Raw genomic sequence first — 22,812 nt, forward strand, 5'->3', positions numbered from 1 at the left:
TGTTTGTGACTCACTGTGGGGGTTTTGCCAGATACATCCCTTTAAATCTGAGCAAGTCAGGCAGTATGGGTAGCTTATATAAATCTGAAAGAAAACATTTTCCTCAGGTTCCACCAACGTACCGGTTTCTAGAGTTCTACTTTCAATCCAGCACAACTTACACTTCCTGAGCAACAGCACACAAGTAAAGGATGTCTCAGTAATTTTCACTGTTGCACAATTTATAACTTAGAAATACTACAGCATTATCTTCTTTGGATTCAGAAAAGGTATTTCAGATGGGAATATAGGGAAAGTGAACTCGCAAGACCTGAAAGAAACAGCAGAACCAATTTTGGTTCATGTCCTCCTTTCTCTGTTCTGAGGAAACGCAGAAAGAAAATTTAAATAGATGAAATTTTTGCAGTTTCGTTCAAAAGATAATAAATTAACCCTGATAGCCTCAGTTGCGTTTTCAGAAAAAAACTTTTTATTAGCATATTTGCAACAAATGAAATTCACCGAAGTGAAACATGGTTTAAAGGCAACTCCACTAGTTCAGACAACTTAAGAAGCTGCTGTATGACTAAATAAAGTATATTTTTCTGTTTAGCAAAGTGAAGGAATTTCCCCTCCCAACACTCTAAAGGCTTTTGATGCATTTTTTCCCTGTTCATAGCAGAACTGATTAATAGCTATGGCTTAAATCCAGTGTACAGTTTTGGCAGCTGCTGACGGACCACTCCATCTACTTGCTGCTCCCTCTATTTGCTACACACAACACGTGCTGTTAAAAGCATGCTGTCAAAAGTGCTAAAATGATTCACTTTTAAATCTGGTAAATCTAGATTATGACTACTTAAAGAAGTTCTTTCTTAACTTCAGGTGTGGAAAACAAGCAAACATAAAACACACTGTCAGTTTTTCTGCCGAATTTGGCATGCCAGTTTTCGAAGGATATAAAAAGAATCATCAGGTTAAAAAAAGTGACAACTTTTTCCACTGTTTACAGAGCAAGCTTTAATTAAACAAATTGCAAACCTTCCTATGAGCAACAATGCAGCTATGAAAAACAAGCAAGTCTTACGACTACTGGAAGTCTATTTTTTGCCTCTATAGTTTACACAAGCAGCATTGTCTCTAAAACTACTGTTTAGCTATGATGGAAACAGATCTGTTTTCTGATTACCAAAATATAACCTCTCTCTCCAGTACAGTTTGGAACCAAGAATTAAGAAAGAAAATGTTATTTAAGGTATTTATGCATTTATGAACATTATGGCATGATTTTTATTTCAACTCCTTGCATACAATACAGTCTTTGAGAGAACAAGAGCATCCCAAATGCAAATATGGATCCTACTCAACACTTCAAGATCATTTAAAGTCACAGAAATGCTTGGCTCTCTTAGATACCAAGGAGTGAATATATTTCATTTCTAATGGCAACAAAAGGTTGAGTCTTTGTCAGGTTTTAGATTATGTTTCTGTATGGAAATAAGAGAGACTATAAGCTTTACTGTAAAAGAAGAAATTGGGAGTTAATGGAGATCTTGAAGTGTTATTTACTTTCTTCACGCTTGCAAACTAAAAGTTTTATTTCATGTATTAATTTTGGATGTTGCTTCTGTTTTGAAGCAGTGCTAGCAGTGTATCCATCAATGCCAGCACTGGTAACTTCCTTAAATTACTGACCAAGGTTAGTGCAGGAGCAGGAGGAGGTGCTCCAGGCGCCGGAGCAGAGATTCCCCTGCAGCCCCTGGTGAAGACCATGGTGAGGCAGGCTGTCCCCCTGCAGCCCATGGAGGTCCACAGTGGAGCAGATATCCGCCTGCAGCCCATGGAGGACCCCACACTGGAGCAGGCGGATGTGCCCAAAGGAGGCTGTGACCCTGTGGGAAGCCCACGCTGGAGCAGGCTCCTGGCAGGACCTGTGGACCCATGGAGAGAGAGAAGCCCACGCTGGAGCAGGTTTTCTGGCAGGACTTGTGACCCCGTGGGGGACCCGTGCTGGAGCAGTCTGTTCCTGAAGGACTGCACCCCATGGAAAGGACCCACGCTGGAGCAGTTTGTGAAGAACTGTAGCCTGTGGGAAGGACTCACGTTGGAGAAGTTCATGGAGGACTGTCTCCCGTAGGAGGGACCCCAGGCTGGAGCAGGGGAAGAGAGTGAGGAGTCCTCCCCCTGAGGAGGAAGGAGCAGCAGAGACAATGTGTGATGAACTGACCACAACCCCCATTCCCCATCCCCCTGTGCCACTCATGAGGGGAGAAAGTAGAGAAAATCAGAAGTGAAGTTCAGCCCGGGAAGAAGGGAGGGGTGGGGGGAAGGTGTTTTTTTTAAGATTTGGGTTTATTTCTCATTATCCTACTCCCATTTGATTGGTAATAAATTACACTATTTTTTTTTTTCCCCCCAAGTCGAGTCTGTTTTGCTCGTAATGGTAACTGCTGAGTGATCTCTCCCTGTCCTTATCTTGACCCACGAGCTTTTCATTATATTTTCTCTCCCCTGTCCAGCTGAGGGGGGGGAGTGATAGAGCAGCTTTGGTGGGCACCTGGCATCCAGCCATGGTCAATCCACCACAGCAGGTCTTCCATGTAAGGATGCTTCACCAAAATTTGAAGCTCTTGCTTGCCTTAATTGACATTAGCAGTGTTGCTTTCAATTTCAAGTTGTCACAACCAATTTTTAAGCAACAAAAACTTAAAGTATCAGACCTGTATTTACAGATACTATATTGTCAATGAAAGAGGGACAAAAAGGTTAACTAGCTCCCGATTTTCCCCCTACAAGCACTGTTTTGTAGCCAAGCCTAAAAGTACAGAAAGGTTTTTTATCTTATTAATTCACTAAAAGTATATCTGGTCTTCCCACAGGAAAATTTTATACTCCCCCCCAAACCATACAATCACGAATCTGTGGATTCCCCCGCCCTTTACAATAGCAGCACTTTCTTTTTGAAAGACATGGCAGACTAGTAAGATCAGAAATAATACTACAAAAGACCCAGCCATCCCATGCCCCTGCTCATCCTCCTAAAATATGAAATACAGTCAGTAGTCCAACCTTTACTTTTAAGTCAGCCTGCCTAATGGTTTCATATAGCAATATTTATCATCTTAGCATTCTTCTCTCATTCTTTTTGCTCTCCAAATAGGGTTCATAATGAGTTGCACCATATTTTTGTAATCTATTGGAAAAAGTTAGAGGACTGTTTCAGTTTCTCTTATGGGTAGCAGCACAGTGAGATGAGACACACCTATCGACATCACAGACATCCAAAAATTTAGGAACACCTGCAGATCAGTTAGCTTAACAGTCATTTAATTCATTGGCGAAGTAATACTTGTACAGTAAGATATCAAGGAGACGGCAAACACTTCACTAAATTTCACAAAAATGAAAGCTGTTATTATCACTCCTACACTCCCTCTCTCTCCAGACAGGTCTATAAAAAGAACAGCCTGCAAAGGCAGTCAAACCTAGCTGACACGAGCGGAGACACCTGCAAAAGCTGCTTTGCCAGTACAGTTTATGTCACTTCTCAGAACAAAATGAGTATTTGGTGATATAACATGATTAAAAACATTTTTGCTGGTGCAAAAACTGATCAGAGCATAAGTTAGGCTGGTACCCGCTGTACAGGTAAGCATCAACAACATTTTTCTTCCTTCTGAAAATCCTAGTCCAGACATAAGAAACTCCCACAGCTACAGTAGTGTGTGCAATTTACGTATGACACTATAGTCTCTTAAGTCAGTGGATGAACAGCTTTGCCAATACAGTTCATTTAAATCAAGGAGTTGCTGAAATCCAATTCCAGTTAAAGCACTTTTCTACCTGGATCTGAATGAAAGCAACAAATAGTGGGTGGAAAAAAAACAAACCAGAAATAAGTTAAAAAGCTGGTCATACTGGAAAAGCCCTTCACAGTATTTTGCAATAAAAGATACTCACATACTTGCTTCTGTAAATTAGAACTAATGAGGTTATCTTAAAACTCAAGTCAGTTGTCTTTAAGCAAAAAATGGGCTGAGTCGCTATGAACCCAAGACCACCACTTTCTCCTTATGTAACCTTCTTCCGAAAGTTACTTTCTTCTGCCACTATGGTAAATGAAACAATATGTCTTTCTAAAGAACCACAAATCAAGTGCCAAACAGCTGGAGGGGACAGTTAACAGAGGGGGAAAAAGGAGCTACCTAGAAACACGCACCACATACTCTGACCTCCTATCCTCTTCTATTTCATTCCTTTTCCTATATTACCCATCTGGGGCTTAGCCTTTAAAAAACCACCAAGCTCTTAGAAAGACGTCGTTCTGGTAAAGTGGTTAATATTAATCTACTGTATGTTAAAATGTTAAAAAGGTTGTTGCACAGAGTAGGTTGTTGGCTGTTAGGCTGCTTCTGGTGAACATCACTGCACTTCATTATTTAACAGCTTCCTCAGCCTTCAGGAACTGGAGGAGGGGGCTGGAGGTTGTTAACATTTTAAAATGCCTGCAGCTACTATTTCCAAGTTGTGCAAGAAAGTAATTATTGCCTATATTATACTTAAATATGAGGACCCATTCATAAGATATGATACAACGTACACTTCCAAGCTGGCCATTACATTTCTTTTGCATAGGAACACTTTCTCCCCCCCCGCAGTGAGTTGCACTAAGTTTCCCTTAAGAGAAACAGGACAAAATATCGATACCAAATTATCTTTCTTGGATTTGGATAATGGAGGATATTCCATTAGGAAGAAAAGGTTATATTAGCATGGAAAAACACTAATTGTATACAAAATGCATTCTACAGAGTTACAGGATGCTCTCTTCATGCTGAAGGAAAATAAAAGTTACAGATGGTTATTTCAATAAAAGCATTACACAGACAGCAGCACAACAGTGCTCAGGTTGACACAGAGCATCTCATCCAGGCAAGCCCCTCAGGGAAGAGAAGAGAAAAAACATCCAAAGATAGTTTCACTAATAATCATTTTTGTTGCTATTAAGTTTGATTGGTGAACGCTTTCATCTCATCCTCACAATTTTGAGTATTTTTATAGGCTAACCATGCAGACCCAAGAACCCACGTAAGGATGCAGTGTAACTGCATTAGCTACTGAAGACTACACGATCCTTACACATTCATGTGGCAAGTCAAACTGCAGGGCATCAGAAACATCTTTTGTCATCCTTAAAGAACTGGAAGATACACAAAAATCATTTTCTCCCGGGAGTGTTAAAAGTAAGTGCACATGGGGTGGCAGAAAGACAGGGTCAGATGAAGTGATTGTGGTGTTTTAAAATGAACTTTTTAATGACTCAGCTAATTTAAATGGCTCTAAGGTCCCTCCAAACAGCAGCCTACCACCAGTCCCATCAACAGAAAAGCCTTAAGAGCTGCCTTGTGAAACAGGCAACATCCTTCAGCTGTCCACAGGGTAGCAATTACAGAAGAGCAGTAGAGTCGTAATGCAGAAACACCAAAAAGGTTTTTTTCTCTACATTGCTATCACTGGAAGTACTGTAACTTCCAGTGATGCTCAAAGGAGCTGGACACAAAAATACAGACCAGAGGGTTTATTTATAAGAAGTCAAACTGGCTGGAAGAAAGAGCACTTGAGTCCTCTGCTCACTCTCCCAGCTCTAATGACAATAGAGAGCAAAACAGTCTGGCATTAAAATATTTGCTTACACACATAAAAATATACCTTTTACTCTCACTCTAAGTTTACATTGACTATGAAAGCATTTCTTAGTATCCAGATCCACAATTTTTCCCGCCGCTACTTTGTCAAGCAGCAGCTAACAGAAAATGCACGAGATAAAGCTTATTTCTCAACTACATAGAAATCCAACTAAACACCTTCAGTGTTCCACTAAAAGTTATTAATTAGTACTTAATTCTGGATGCCATCTATATTTTTAAAGCTGGCATAATGTTTGAATAATTTACTTGCCAGCTGATTTTCCAGATTACAGCCTTAACAGACCAGGGGAAAGACTGACAAACTGCTACCCACAACCCCAAATGTGAAATACTGATTTGGAAAGTATGTCCTCATTCTTACACTTATTTACGGTATTTTACAGTCCTCCTACACAAAGTGGAGAAGATTTGTTTCCTTTTTTAAAGAACATACTTTATTTGTTGAAACTGAGGATAATTATGAAATGTTATATCTGTTAATAGCAACTGTAACTCACACTAACTAGAGAAATCATAATGAGAACAAAATAAAAAACGCTCCACAACTGAACATTTACAGCATATTCCTGCTGTTTCAAACATTTCATGCTATCAATCAATACAATTTCAGTGTAGCTAAGTTAGTTTCAGTTGCCATAACTCATTTATTCTTAATGCAAAATAAAAAAACCAAAGAAACCGCACACACCCCACAGGACAGCAAGGACGATTTTATCCAAGTGTAAACAGATGTTTGAATAGAATTTTTTAAATATAAACACAGTCAGAAACCATTTCTAATGTGTGTCATTTCAGTATCATGTTGTTATTAAAAAATAAAGTTCCCAGTAACAAAAAGCAAATGTAAACCACAGACTATTGATGAAATAGAAATTTCATAAGTAACAAGCCAAAAGAAAATCCTAGTGTTGTGGTTTTGTGTTGTTTTGTTTTTTGTTTTGTTTTTTGTTTTTTTTTTTAAACTTCAGCATACTAAGATATGTCGGTGCAATCGCTATCTCATCCTTCAGATGTTGACAGTATATGGGACTTATAAAAGGGGCATTTTTTAGGTTGGGGAAGGAACCTGTCCATCAGCAGCAAGTACACTTTAGTGATTATGACAGACTGAATTCCCATTTACCCCTAAAGCATTTTTTCTTGCATTGTTCATTAACCAAAGTGAATAATTTTGGCATTTTAGAAAGCTGAATCCTGGCAGCACAAACCAATCAGAAATAAAGATCCCCACACAGAAATGCCTGCACTTGTGAAGAGAATGAGAAGCGAAGCGAGAATAAACAGTAAAATGAGAAGAGTAGACAGAAAAAGAAAAAAAAAGAAAAACAAAATTAGGTGATGGTAGTATAATATGCAAGTTGACACATGCAGAAGACGACCCACTATGTAGGTGATGCTGTATTAAGTAGTTCAACATTTTTTCTGTGTCTGGCTTTTTATCAGGCCACTATCTTGCCCTACCTGGAAGCTTCTCACTCCATTTTCTGTATCTATCTTGGCTCAAAAGACAATCTTCTGGTTAGCAGGTGGTCTCACACATTGCTTATTTACTCCCCTCCCCTTTTTTTTTTTTTAATGACAAGAAAAACCTTTACCAAGTTCTTCACAGATCTCCTGAGAAGATTAACTAAAATGCTGAATTAATTCCCTAGGAATAATTTCCTTTTAATATTCTCACAGTAAAGAATTTGTAAGTGAATTAAGTCAGAATCTATTTGAAAAGCTACTGTACGTAAATGTATGTTCCTGAACAGCAGGCTCCTAACTAGCATTTTCTAAATGACTCATGACTGCAGCATCTTCAAGTTTTGCACATGTACTCTGAGCAGGTTATCCTTCCAGAGCAGCTGCAATGCAAGTATCACAGGGGCCATACTACCCTTGGAGCTGGAATTTGCTGAAATGCCTCAACGTAACAACCCACTGCTGAACAGCCTGGCATTGCCTGCAGACCACCACGTGTGACAGTCTGTCACTGGATGCAGTCATAGCTCATCTACAGAACAATTCGATCCGGCTTTTACAACTACTTACAGCCACTACTTTGTCATTTTCTTCTAAAAAAACCCACAAACAACTAGCACCCATCTCTAAAGGTAAACATCTATTCTGACACTTTAGAGAGCATTCAGATACTAAACTAAGAAACAGAGTAGCAGAGGCGAAAAGGATCATCTTCAGCACTGAACACGTGGCCTCTTGCCTTACTTTACAGCTACCAATTCTACTCATTAAATTGAGTACAAAATTACTCGTTTTGACAGGCAACCTCATTCCAGTGGTTTCAAGGCCAACTTTCAACAGACAGCAAAGCACCGAAAAGATGCTTACCACCCCTTTACATTTTACAGCTAGAAGAAAAGACACAGAGGTTAGATGTTAAGGATTTTTTTGTCTTAACTGTAGGTCCCTGTTATTTTACAGGGTTAGCAATCAGGAATACAAGAAGAACATGCAAGCAGCCTAAGTATTATGGTGACTATTTGAAAGCAAAAGGAAAGTAAAGTTGTGAAAACACACAAGTTACTCTCCCTCTGCAGAGTCTATGGAGGATTTTGGCCAAGAAAAAAGGAGCAAGTCCAGTTCACAAGCCTTCTGAGCAGAGACTCACATCAAAATGACACTTTTTTTTAATCCCACCTCTTAGTTAAGTACAGAATTAGAAATTGATAATCCAGTCATCAGGGCAACAAGAAGGTTAGAAGGAGGGTGAATATAGAAAAAGATTTTGTTTGTGGTTGTTTCTCAGATGCCACACTATCTTTTGGAATAAATTTAAAGCAGTCTGGTCAGTACTTTGAATTTCAACAGCTAAAAAAAGACAGACATACAGAGCTGGTTTCATAAGCCTCTTTCAACTGGCACTGCACACTGAGGACAAGATTGTTAAACAGTGACAATTAAATTCACAACTTGTTTTCTTGAAACCTTTTCAAGACAGCAGATTGCAGAGTCTCTTAAAAGTAAATGCAAAGTAAACACAAATCACGTCCATTATACAAAGTTATACAACAGCCAGATACAGGAATCTGAAGTTAAACAAAGTGTTCAACTACTGTTGACAGTCCTAGTTCTAAATGCAGTTTTGTTTGCTGCATATGGAAGTATAAAACAATATAAAACAAAGTCAAATGACAAAATAGTCATTATAGACTATATAACATACTGTCAAATCTGTATTCCAAGGAGGAGTTACTGGTCATCAGTAGTTTCAACAAGTACTTAGGTTTAAATAAATTTTAAAAAGGGGAAGATCACAAGAAGACTTGGGGGCAGGGCCTTTGTTTAGTTAAAGATTTTAATCATGTCTTCAAATATAACTTCATTTTAAATTCCTTATAGCAATAGTTATTCCTTAAAAGTACTTTAAGGTACATGCTTGCTGTAAGTAACAAGCATACAAGTTCAGTTGCTCTGCTGCATAAACAACAGTGCAAACTTTAATGACTAAACAGGGCTGCTCATGAGAACTCTATCCTTAATTTAAGACCTTGCACTGAACTCCGACTACAATAAAACCAGTTATTTAGTCAAAAGCATTCATTGCACTCCCACATCTTTGCTGCCCTCAGAACTGCCATACTCTCTCAGAGGACTGGTTTAAGTAATTGCCTTTTGTTGACAAGTTAGGGAGAACCCCTTCCATACACCAGAACTCACAAAAAACTTCATGTGTTTCATGACCATGTGCTTTAATTCTCATCGCCTCCAAGGTGGGAGAGACCTTTCACATTTAAGGTCCTCCATGAGCTTAAATGGTTGGTGGAAGCATAGGGAATGGATGAGCATCTCCCCCACCTACATACATACTCCTGTCTAAAACAAAGTCATTAAGGTCATCTGAAAATCCACATGGGAAGTAAGTCCTACCAAATAGGATACATCCTATGTTCCTCTGCCTCCACATCCGAACCCCTGCGTAGACTCTATTCAAAGCAGTAATAATTCAAAATAAAGTGGTTACTGCCTTTTGCATTTTAATCAAACAGTCATATAACTGATGTGAACACCAAGAGATGATTAAAATGTTTCATTTTTGGAGATGAAGCAGTATACGCCACAGTCAGAGCCTGAAATCTGCACAGCTGAGGATCTGTGTTTCATTGTGGAAAAATACTTTCTGTACAGTTCCTTTTGGGAAGGAGAGGGGAGAGGACATGCCAGAAAACCACAACAAGTAGCGTTTTTGGAGGAAGGCACTTCCTGACCTTAGCTTTCAGATAAATCCCAAACTCAAGACATCTATAAATAGAAGAAAGAGGAAAAGAAATCAAGATATCAGATGTCACTTGTATAAAGCAGAACTTTCATTTTTCCTTAAACGAAATTCTGATACAGTTTTCCTAAAGCAATGCACACTGTATAAGCAGCCCTGTCTTACCAGCCTAGATACCGGCCCTGCTATTTCTTCATTATCTCCTGGCTCATTTTACAACTGATCTAGAAATATTCTTCACTACTGTTCATAAATAACATTCAAGCCTTTCGACACACTCAGGCAACTTACCACAGACTCTCAAAACCATTTTAGCACATTAACTGAGTTTAACACATTATGGTATGGTTGCAATACTTAATGAGTGTCTAATTTTTTTTTTCTACTGCTTTATGGGTTTTGCAAAGTTGGCAAGTTCTAGCTGTGTTATTTCCTAGCGAAACTAAGATTACCCTGGAACAACCAGGGTAGGTATTAATTCATTAAGTGTAGTTTAAAAAAAGTCATCTTGGGAACAGCATTTCAGCAGCTATCTACCAGCAGAAGTGACAGGCCAATATTCGGCTGACAAATTGTGACAACCACACTCTAAAAATAAACAGCAACGTATGAGGCAGTAAAAATCACGAAGCTATAGCCAAGATGTTTGGATATTTTTTTTTAAATGGAAACCTCACGCAATAAGCCAAGATGCCTTGTGAAGTTATCCACAGCTAACAGAAGTAATACTTCACCTAAAAGCTATTTATAAAGGCCGGGGTAACCATTAGAGCACCTGTTTCAAACAAACCTCCTTTGTTCAAAAGAAATGTAAGGTAACTCGTACGCTGGAACGGGGGCCAATGTCAACAGCAAATCCAACTGGATTTATGTAGGTTGTGTCACTACAAACCGTGTTACTTTCGTCATGGCTAAACGTTCGTTTACTATCAAGCTAAGATGGACTGTAAGAAAGTGCCATTATTTTCTCTTTACTTTTAAATTCACATAGAATATTCATTCGCATAAGAACATTAGACCTTAAACAGCAATGCTAGTTTATCGACCCAATAAAGTTAGAAATTTGACATATGCCAATTCCGATAAGGACATACTGAGGGTATTTGTACTTTTTGTTTTAGAAGTGGATAATAACTTGTATAATGTACACTGTATTGCAATTTGTAAATAAGGAGGAGTTTACTTCCCACTCAGAAGTTAATACATGTGAACAAAAGCATTAGCCAAAAGCACCCTGCTGTCTAAGTGCTCTCCTAATAAGAAAAATATCTGAAGTGATGACTTTAAGGTGTTTTAATTAAAAAACACCACCAAGAGAGGTTTAGAAAGGAAGAAACTACAAGACATCAAATTAATAAGACAGAAGTTGAACCATTGTACAGGGCTAGGTACAAAGAACAAGAGAGGGGAGAAATTAAGAAAAGATTAATAATTCACCTGGGAATTCAGAAACTTACCATCTTCTCACGTAGATCAAAAAGAAGTGTTCTACCACAAATCTCAAATTTCTTTGCTCCAGGTCCTTAGAACTGCTTTACAAAGCTAACAAGGCCTTTATGCACCACCATGTCACGTACACAATCGTATTTTCCAGCAATACCCAGTAGTCCAGAAATTTTTCAACTACTAAAGCAATATCTCTCTAGAAGTTACCTTAAATAAGAGAGTCCTACAAGCTTCTTAAAGAGGATTTAGGAGTAGTGGAGACCAGCTATCCATTAATACTCAATCTGGTAAAATAAGAGCTAGTAGCACTAAAATACATGGCTACGTAAAATACGGCAGAGATGGAATCTACTCCTCTCCTTCACCTCGGCAAACATCTACAACAACAACAACTATATCATCCTTGCCTTGGCGTTGTTACCTCAAATCATTCTTAATAGCTGAGCTGGAATTTTGTTGCCATCTGATAGTCGTTCAGTGGCCTACGACCAAGGAGTTGGCATTTTCGAACTAAATCATCACGAATTAAAACAAGGCATCGGCGCTAATTAGCAGCTTTCAGCAGTAACAGAGAAGCCGTGACAAGGATTGAAACTCAATTACCCTCATTCCAGCAAGCGCCTGTTCCTGGTCAGCATGTAGCTGGCGGAGCCACTTGTGTTTCCATACCTACGGTGCATGTGAAATACTTCAGTCCTCAGATCAGACCACCGCGTGCCATTCACACAGGGGTCTGATTTTTTTGTGCTTTTTGTAACAAATACATTATAGACCCCCAACAAATTTGATGTACCACCTAGAAATGCATAAAACAGATCGACGGAGAACACAAAATGCAACTCAGACTGAGACCCTCACAACCACCTTTCTGTAATTCAGAGTGAAAACTGCCTCGCTGGGAGTGTTTACCATCTGCTCACTACCTCCTTAGCAGGGAATATATTCAACTACTTAGCTACTGCACTAATAAAGAAGAGTTTAGAGAGAGACCACCTGACCAGCACTCATCATTAACCACTGCAAAATTTTCTTTCTTGTTTCATGCTCAGATAGAGCATCCTCCATTAACTATACCCCTATTTATTGTTTTTCTTAAGATACATTTGCTACTTGTTCCTTTGAGACTACGGCCAGAAAGGAACCTATACAATACAAAGTGTATTTCTCCATGTTCTCAACATGTATTTCATCCACGAGCTAAATTAATATTTTACAAAGGAACAGTACTAATGTAACTTCAATCGATGGGCCACTTAGGAGAAGCTGCCAGTCGCTAACCACCCTCAACAGGAAATCACAACGTGCATCAAGATTGACTACATCACTTCAGCTTTCAGCATCTTTTCATGACTTTAGTACCGGGATAAAAAGCCCAACTGCACAAAACATCTTTGCCACACATTCTGCTTCAACAGCACCCAGAACCTGCATTTTTCTTCCAGTTTGAGTCTTTTCGGAGACTCTGGTTCCTCCAGGGTCAAGGAACGATTCCACAGGGGGCACTCCCCAGCAGGACAGTCAGTGCGGGCACAGTCGGCTCCCTTCCTCTCACTTTTTAATAGCAAAGTTATCTAATCAGCTATCACAGAATCCAGTGATACTTGCTCTTCCTCGACAATATACCTTAATACACCTCAGCTACATTTTAATTTTGCAGTTGCTAACTTATGAAGTTCAAATCTATTTCAACACTAAGTATCATCACACATAAACGTAGTAAAATGCCACGACTTCAAAATATTGACGTAGCTATTTAAACAAAAGTGTGTCTTTTTTATTACTATAGCCATGTCACTTTCAAAAACTGAACGAGCTACAGCACACGGGTAAAAGTAAATGATCAGGTACTGTGTCTGCTTCAGCAGCGCCTGGGGGCCCCACTGCGCAGATGAGGGAGGACGCTTCTGACACCCACAGCAACACTGACAACGGACACCAAGAAGTCTGTAATATTGCACAGCCAAGTCTCTCTCAGTTCAAAATGTGCCTAAATACTTACTACTGCGTATGTTGTGTATTCTGACATGTCTTTTGACAAATAGTGGAAATCCACACGACCATTCAAGTGAGTGCTGGCTAGTCACACCATTGCAACGTACTACTGATTTCAGCAAGATTACATATTTTGAGAAAGTGTTCTGTGCAGGTGAGGGAACAGTATCCTGACAAGATTAAGCACTTATCTCCAAGTCAAAACAAAACTATTATAGGGTATATATTTTAGGTTATGTCCCAACAGATTTCAGATACCAGACAGACAAGTGTGCATGTCTCTTAACTTGCATACCAATAAAATAAAGTTTCACCTCACATCCTTGTTTCCCCCCCGGAAGAGAGCCCACCAGCATCCATTTTTCAGCTACCATACAACAAAGCAACATAAATACAGACAAGATTCAGTATTAGCAATACAAAAATATATCAGGCCTTAGCATCTCTTATCCATCCAATTCAGCGCATGCAAAGGCAGTGTTACTACCCAGGTTTCCTACCATTGCTATATTTTAATGGGGAAAAACCTTAGAGCTAGACTTATTACGAAAGTTTTCTTTGATGTTAATCCTCAGAACAAACAAAAATGGAAGATTTCTTTCTCAAGAAGCATCTTGCACATATGCCTCATAAGTAAAAAAAAAATCTTATTTTAGGAAATGCATCAAGAATAAATAATCTCATAATATTCCATCCACTTTAATTTTTTTTTATACTTCAAGATAGCATTTGAAAATGGAGCACCATATACTCTCTGGGGGAGGTTAAGCTGTTTCAGAGGTTCCTACACACAACCATAAGCATTTATTCTCAATCTTGTAGTGCAAGTCTTCACACCTTCAGCTGTTCCAACACTGACATTTGGAGCCATAATCTAAACCAGATTGAGTCACTTAGATCTTAGAAAGAAAAAACCCTCACACACCACCTCTCAAAAATAAGTCACTTTTCTTTTGTTAGCTAACAAGATTGTATCACTTATCCTGTTTATATTGTAGCCTCACAAACAGTTGGATCGGCACAAATGAGGCAGCAGAGAACATCAGCATGGGAAACAAAGCTCTTAAACAAGCTCTGCTGCTAGAAAAATACGTTGTACCACAAAAGATTTAGCCTTTGGTTTCAGCGAGTCAAATCTCAAGCAGAAGCTTCTTCCAACTGTACTGGTGGTACAGCCTTGTTTTCCCATCAACTACTTACAAACCACATTTGTATAACATCCTATCTCACCCCTCTAAGTTTTAGGTTATTTTTTGCTTAACAGGAAAAGAAGTCTGAATGACTAATTTCAAATGGAAAAGACTGTACCAGTATTTTTTCCCTCAACTACAGAAAATGTAAAATAAAGATGGGAGACAAGAGTATCCTTAAAAATACAGAACTGCAAATACAAACTGAAAGAAAAAAAAAATCACCCTCAAAAATTTTAAAGCATCATCCCATAGGGAACAGGATCCATCTTCCCCTTTGGAAACCAGAAATAGCTATGAAATAAACGTTTTTATTTATTAAGCCAAGTTTATTTTAAGTTTAAGACATACAAAAAGCAAGCAAACAGAAACAAACAGCCTAGTAAAGACAGTCAGCAACAGGTACGCTTGATCAATGTGTATTCCATGAAACTTAATACACTTTCCCAGGTAATTTACACTGATACCAGATGCATTTTCATTGTGTTGCTTGTGTTTATCAGAACACATACAAATAAGAGAAAAATGGGGAAATCTTGCTATCCATAGAAATATTAATACAAGAAAATTCCTTCAATTTTTATCAGTGCTGAAAAGTAAACTCATGCTCCCCGCGCCCCCCCCCAAGAACATTTAAATATTTTAACCTTATCTTATTCCTTCAGTGTTTTGATCAGGTAATGATATACACGCTGCTTGTTATTGTTGGCCAGGATTCTTTAGAACTGCTGAAAATCAACTATTAAATCACTTTTATTCAGGTCAGACAAGACAGAGATACACAAAGAAATACATCTAAAGATATACGGGCATAACACAGAGGTACCCAGAGAGAACAAATAGCTATTTTTAACTCCAAAACAAAGCTGTAAGAAAAGCACTGCAGTAGGGCTCCTCTCTCTCCCTTTTCAAGAAAAGCGGTCAACTTCACCAACTTCAGAAAAAGGGAAGCGGAGCACCACTTCCATTTCGAGACTTATTCAAATACATCCCTTCACGCAAAATATACCCAGCAAATTAAATCTGCAACACTGGCTGCAGCAAACAAGGCGCGCAGGCTCAGCCGCCCTTCACAAAGCATCTTTGTAGAGCTATCTTTCTGCCAGCGCTCCTTTTGAATTCCCAAACAATACCTCGCAAAAATTAGATCTCCTACTGTGGGAAAGTTCCCAAAACACAAGCCAAAATATATTTTCTCATGAGGATACAAAAAACCCTCAATGAGGAAGTCAAAGTTCTTACAATGACTGTTCAGTATACGTATGGTTATTCCTGAAACATGCTAACAGATTAAGTAGCAGCATTCTGATTTAGGGGAAAAAAGCTATCAAAATCAGATCAGCAATTCATCAGAACGAATTAGTAGCTACCACTCAATAATTCACAGAAGTATACAGAATTTTAAAGACTTTTAAGCATACAGATTTTTAAAAATAATGGAATTCAAGAAACAATAACTGTTTTCACAAAACCTTAGCTAACTTCTATTGTAATAAGCATAAAATAAACGAAGCATCTTCAGAGATTACATTTAAATCTTCCTTTTTTTTCCAGGTACAAAGTGTTTTCCATGAATAACCTCATAACCCATGCAACACTATCTTCCTACTAAGGAAAAACATGATTTTGGAAAAATGTTTGTGCGCCATTTACTTTTGCTGATCAACGCTTTTACACCCAAGACAAGAACGAACTATCAGTCTTTTTTGTCGCAGAAGTTCAACAGAAGATTTTGCTTATTACGAGCTTTAGCAGAAGGGAAGGCCTAGCCACGGCAATCCGTATTGCCTTGCGATAACCCTCTTCCACCGTAGCCTCCCCAGCAGCACCACTGGCTACCCCCCCGGCTCACCAGGGGGGTGAGTGAGGACGGGTGGGACAGTGCTGTCCCTTTGGCACCACCGAGGGGACAGACACACGCTCTTACGTCTGAACAGCACGTTAAGAGGCAAGTAGACAGAAAAAGCTTGGGCTGAGTAGAAGATCCCTGGGCTTCAGGCCCAGCACTGCTCACTTTAGTAACTTTCCTAGGCAAGATTGCCAGGGAAAGGCAAGGCAGTGTTGTTATGCTCCCAGCTTTTAAGTGCAGGAGAGCATGTCCACAAGGCTGTCAAAAACATGCTCACAACTCACAGGAACAGACCCAGCCTGAACCCAGTGCAAACACTTCTGCAGCCACAGCAGGGCAGAAATCAAAAGCAAACTCCACCGAACAGATAATTAATCAAGTAGGAAATTACACAGAGCTTATCGATGCTACAGTTAAACCCTCACTTTCCAAGTTGCCTAGTTTCAAATTGGCTCGGGTACATACAGCTAACCGAGCTGCAATCTTCTGATGTAATGAGAAAGCATACAAGTGTTTAGGACAAGGCTTCAAGTCGGCTATTTCTACTCTGTAGGTGAAGGCTTCCTGATCACACGGAGGTCCTTGCAAGCATTGGTGAAACTCATATTCCTACAGGATACAGAAATTTACAAATGCAGAAAGTACCAGCCCTATGACTGGTAGGAGAGAGCTACTGCAAAAGAAATTAAAAATTCAGTGTCCTCGCCGTTCTCAAAGCTCTTAGCAACAAAGATACAAACGGCTATGGGAAAATGCACCCTCTGTCAGAAAGACTCAGAAAGAAAGATATTTTCTTTCAAAACAAACAGGATACTGAGCAGCCTGTTGCAATACATGCCCTTAGTTTTGGGAAGGACATGAAAATTGATGGTGGAAGTTCAGAATCAGACATTCCAGGGCTGCTTTGACAGACTGAGATTAGAGAGGTGGCAAGAAAACTTGAACTACGCAAGGGTTTTCGGTTTTAGTTATCAGCCACAAAAAGACGTACTCATACAATTAAGTTTGTTGGGCATGAAATTATGCTGCATAGTTATACTAGCTCGAGAGAAAAAATTATGAGCAAAAAAAAAGTACACTTACTTGAAAAATACATTCTTTAATATTATTTCTGTACTAAACAAATTCATTACTTGCTTTGCCAGGTAAAGGTCTCACTTTTTCCAAATAGTTACTTTGGTTTTTTATCCTTCTAGTTAAGTGCTGAAACACAGCAAGAAAAAACCTCTATGGCCAAAGGTCTATATATACACGTCTATTATAACTTCTTCTGGTTTATCTGTATCCATCTCTCCCACTTACAGCCCAAGAGACACCAAAAGACACCACTTATCTTACAGTTCATCAGACACATTCTGGGGATGTGAACTATTTTGAACAAGTTCCCAAAACGCTGCAGCATCTGGAGAGCTTTTTTTGCTCAGACCAACTACCCTCACAGCTGACTTTATGATGGCAACTTTACTTCAAGCCAACTGCCAAGCAAGAGGAAAGTGCATGGACCAAGAACTTGCAATACCCTTTCTTCATTAAGCTGTGTTACTAACCACGCTCACAATGTTAACACGAAACCTAACAGGCTCATGCCCACACTTCAGAATTAGTTACTGTAGACAGCAGAAAGCCTGAACACCGCCATGGGAAGCGCAGTTAGGAATCTCATTTCGTTGGCCAAACGGGCTCCCCCCAAAAGAACAGAATGCCAAACCTCGCAAACTAAAGCTACTCCTGAATAACCACATTACAAAGCCCTGAGATGCGTGATGGCAAGTCCAATATAACGATGTAATACAGCCAAATATCAGGCATCAGCTGTCACAGTCCTACACTTTTCAGGGCCACCAAGAACCAGCAGGAGAATTTAGCAACAGAACCAGTTCTCAGCATTATACTGCTGTTAGTAGCATGATAACAGGGGTTATCTTCCTCTTTAAATACTAGCATCAAAAAGATGGTAACACGGTAGCATGTTGGCAGTGAAAAAACCTGAAACCAAAACTCAAGCTCCAAAATACTTGTTTTCCAAATGAAAGAAATCCCAAATAAGCTCTTTTGAAAACGGTAAGTTTAGTCTTCTGGTGTATTTGATATACATACACACAATAAGCCTGAATTTAAAGACTAAGTATAGTCCTTTATGCTAGACTCACACGTAAAACGCTTATTTTCTATGATTGCATGAAACTAGACTGCCTCGTATTTATTTGCTAAGAGATCACTCTAGCAAGAAGGAAATGTTCATTTCTGGCTTATCTGAAGATTGCACACAATCATGCTATCAGTGGTCACAAGTATAAAAATAACACGAACAAGCTGAGAGTTTATTTGGAAAAAGCATAGGTACATCCTATAATTAAACCACTGTTCCTCTCGAGTGCTTGAGAAGGGAGTATCTGCTCAGCAGTAGCATCCTGTTTAGATGTCTTCTGACATTAAATGACGCACTAGTATCAAACTAAGGCCTACTGCACAGTTCTCCTCTCTCCCCTTAAGATGTGGTCTGATGCTGTTACTTCTCTGCTATTCGTTACTGCCGTACTGAATTGGCTCAATGTAGCACACCGGCAGTTTCCAGAAGAAAACCTTAGGCACCTAACATATATACGGTATACGTTAAAAAAAAAAAATTTCTTCCTGCAGACGTCACTACATGGCATGAAAACAGTGAACTAGTATGCGGAGTTTCTGAGGTAACTAGTTATTCACATACCATGCCACGCAAATGAGTTGTTAGGATAAAGAAAGATATTAGGGCTCGGTTTCTCTTGTTTGAAAACAAAAGCAGACCTATTTTTTCAGATTAAGCTACACCAGTATAAAACTGCACACTTTCTAAGATGGCCTATGACGCCAATAAGAATTTGTTTTGAAAAGACTTAATGCTATAACACTTCATATAAGACAACATTTGGAGAAAAAAAAATAGATCGCTATTACTCACAGCTTAAGGGCATAAAGCCATTTGTAATTTATGAACATTTAGAAGTTAGATTCCCCAAAGTAGTTAAATTAACTTCCTAGTTCACGTCTTCAAAGAGAAAATGAATAGCTTAATAAAGCAATTAAAGAGGAGAGCTCTGTTACACAACAGGCATGTTAAAGTACAGTCCATGCACATATTCTTTTTATTTTTGAGCTTCTTTAGTCAACGGAGTGCTGAGTTGTAATGCACAAAATTCAGAAAAACTCTGTAAGCGAGGATACACCAAAGAGATACGAAGCTAAGAATTTTCCAAAGCAATTGCAGAATATACTGTTTGCCTCAAAAAAAAAAATCAGTCCAGTCCAAAATTACCGAGACACTTCTGCACTACAGAAGTTCATGCAAAGTTAAGTTTGCTTTCTCCAACAATGTGTATCAGATCTAGCAGTTCTCAAAGCTGTACATACAAATACGAGCTGGCTATCCTACTGTCACTCCTCTCCTCTGAGCCTGCAGTGAAGTCATTTTGCCAAATTTGCACCACGACAATCCAGGGCGAACGGTAACGTCAAATGCGTATTTACCTCCTCATGATTTGGGAGAAGCTGGGCCCCAGTGAGTTTGTTAATGCAAGTAAGAAACAAATATGCTACTAACATACTTCTCTTGTTATTTCCTGTACTGACATGAATACAATAAATATATTTTCTCCTTCCAACCCTCACTCAATTTTAAAGATACCTCATGACTTCTCAAAAGCCAAAATTAAGTAACTATCTTTATGAGATAGGGTAGCAAGGAAAGGAAAATACAAGTAAAGAGGCAATAAAAAGTTACTTTAAGGGAGGAAGAAAAAACAAGGTCTTTGTGTCCTTCTATATAAACATTTTTTTAATTTTACTTAATGACTGAAAAACGATATGCATAAGCATATTTCTTTCAAATTCCAATACTGTTGTAAAATAAAACTGAATTTCCAGAACAGAGCACCAACATTAGAAAACTCCTCAACACACACAATTTAACATGAGCCGTTCAACAAAAACGCCAACCGAGTTTTCTGCTGCAAGCCCTGCTCTCCCCAGCAGCAACAGGAGGGCACGCCTGATCACTGGTTTCAACTATTTCCAGTGCTAACAACACATTATGTTTCCCACAAATTTGGTCTTATTTGTGGATTATTTTGGCCAGTGTCAGCTTCATGGATTTAAGGGTGGGTTTCTTTTCCTGTGGTGACTGCCACAGCAGGCTTCCAGTCTGCTGATTCGGGAAGTTTCACAGCATTAACGCAGCCCTGGTGTTCCTGATTTAGCTCTCTGCTCCGTGCCCTTCACACCAGCTTTATCCCTGCATTTGGACCGATTTCTTCACTGTGTCATTTCTTACTTTCTGCCTTTTTTTTTTTTTAAATCCCTTCTAGAGAGCAGGGCCAACCGGCAAGGACAGGAGAAAGTTTAACAGTTCACACAGCACAGATCATGTCACAGGGAAAGCGTCGTCCCCCAAGCCCAGCCTGGTGGCCCCACTACCTGACCGACCGGTTTCTGAGCATCTGCTGGTGTCCCTCCTCCTGAACAACCGACCATCCTTCGATAGCCATCTCCCGAGGTCAGACACCTCCAGCAGGCTCCCCTGGCTAGAATCTACACCTCTACCATCACAAGGGACCTCGCTACGAGTTTGCAGAGAGTATCCTCCACAGGAGAGAGCACTCGGCCTCCTTCAGCTTTCACAACACATTGAAGGGCTGGGTCCAGCACTGAAGGCAAACAGACATTTGGAAAAGGTCAAACAAGGACAGAGAAACAACTTTAGCACCACAAAAACACATTCCAGAAGCAGGGGTTTTTTCTAAACAAAAAGAAAAAAAAAGGAAGATTTGCAAAAAAGACATGCTAAATACGATGCCTATGCAGTCGGTATGTTTTTCCATGGGAGTTTTTATTTTCTCACACATATTCCATGAGCATGAGGATAAAAATAACATTACCACAATGACGTATCTATAGTAGGAGGAATGACTTATGGGTGCCGACCGAAAGTCAAGGTTTCCTCTTTGCCCCCAATTTGAAAACGTCACCAGCCAATCAGCCGCCTGCCAAAATAATCAGTAATACCATCTCTTCCCCAAAACCAGAACACAGGGACTGCTCAGAGAGCAGGGCAAGCCTTTAGAAAATAGGACAGATGGCATTACAACTCCAAGCAAAGTAACTCCTTGTATCATTAGCTATTGAACTGCGGCTTGATGTGGGGATCAGTGCAAAGCTTATTAGTCTTTAGACAGTTGGCAGCAACAGCCACTGCAGCAACCGTTCGGGAGCAGAAGGAACCCATTCAGTTTAGTTGTTTTTCAGGTCATGTTAAGTCAAAATGTTTCTATACGTACTCCAGTCCCCAATTTAACCTTTCTTAGCCTCTCCAAGTGCAATTATGTTTACAAACAGCTTCAACTCACGTACTCCCCCGACAAAGAGGGCTCCAGGAGCCCGGCGCAGGTATCTAAAAAATTCCTCCCTGGTGCCATTGTGTAAGGATTTCACCCTACTTTGGAGAGCAAGGACTTGCCAAGAATACCACTGACCTCAGCCCCAACATTATGAAACAGCGCTGCCAGCTCCAGCCAGCTATGTAAAAGTAGGGACTGAATTCAAATCCAGAGCCACAGCATACTGCGGGATAACAACAAAACAAAAAACCCCCAAAATTATACTCCAAGTGCATTTTTTTTCTTTTACCGGAAGCAACCTTCAAAATAAACTCAGCTGGCGTTTCTCCCTCTCCACCACCCCCCCACCCCCCACCCCCAAAAATCGGGGAGAAGGAAAGTTGTTCGCGTTAATGCATTTCTCCCCTTCCCGCAAGCTTGCCGCCCGGGAATTCAGCGCTGGGGGGCTCGGGGGTGGGGGCGAAACCCGCGCCTGAGCCGCTCCGCTGCCCCGGGAGCGGGGCCGTGAGGCTCCCGGGCTCGCCCTCGGCCGGGGGTGCGCGGGGCGGGCGCGCTGGCGGAGGCAGCCCGCCGAGCGCGGAGGGCAGCGGGGCGGCCCCCCCCCCCCTCCCGGCGGGAGGGTGTCGCGGGGTTCGGGGGGAAGGGGCCGCCTACCTGGGGGCTCCTCTCCGCCGGGTTCTTCATCACCGCCTGGCGGAAGCTGTTATCCACGTAGGACGCCATCGCGCCCCTCCCGCCTGCCGCCGCCTGCCCGGGCTCCGCCGGCGCCGCCGCCCGGGGAGGGGATTGGGGAGGGCCGGCCGCGGCCTGGCGCTGCGGGCTGCGCGGCCGGAGCGCTGGGCGAGGAGATGGGAGGCGGCGCGGCGCGGAGGCACCGCGGGCTCAGCAGCGCCGCCGCCCGGAGCAGGAGGCGGCGGCGGCGGCCGAGCCCCGCCGGTAGCGGCGGCGACAACGGCTCGGCGCTCCCTCTCTAACCGGCTCTACGCCTCCCGCCGGCCCGCTCCGCCGCATCCCCCCGGGCACCACCGTCGCCGCCTCTCTCTTCTTCTTTTCCTTCCTC

General features: G+C 40.7%; 1 protein-coding gene across 7 annotated transcripts in view; it reads right to left on the reverse strand.

The window, feature by feature from the left end:
• RAPGEF2 (Rap guanine nucleotide exchange factor 2) overlaps positions 1-22,544 on the reverse strand; it is a 200,351-nt gene extending 177,807 nt beyond the window's left edge. For all 7 annotated transcript variants that reach the window (XM_076336593.1, XM_076336588.1, XM_076336592.1 and 4 more), the window contains exon 1: positions 22,407-22,544. In XM_076336593.1, the coding sequence (XP_076192708.1) occupies positions 22,407-22,475 (69 nt within the window). In that variant the 5' untranslated portion in view covers positions 22,476-22,544. The remainder of the gene's footprint in view (positions 1-22,406) is intronic.
• Between the last annotated feature and the right edge of the window lie 268 nt (positions 22,545-22,812).

Source organism: Aptenodytes patagonicus, chromosome 4, assembly GCF_965638725.1.
Source record: "Aptenodytes patagonicus chromosome 4, bAptPat1.pri.cur, whole genome shotgun sequence".
In the NCBI taxonomy this organism is placed as follows: domain Eukaryota; kingdom Metazoa; phylum Chordata; class Aves; order Sphenisciformes; family Spheniscidae; genus Aptenodytes; species Aptenodytes patagonicus.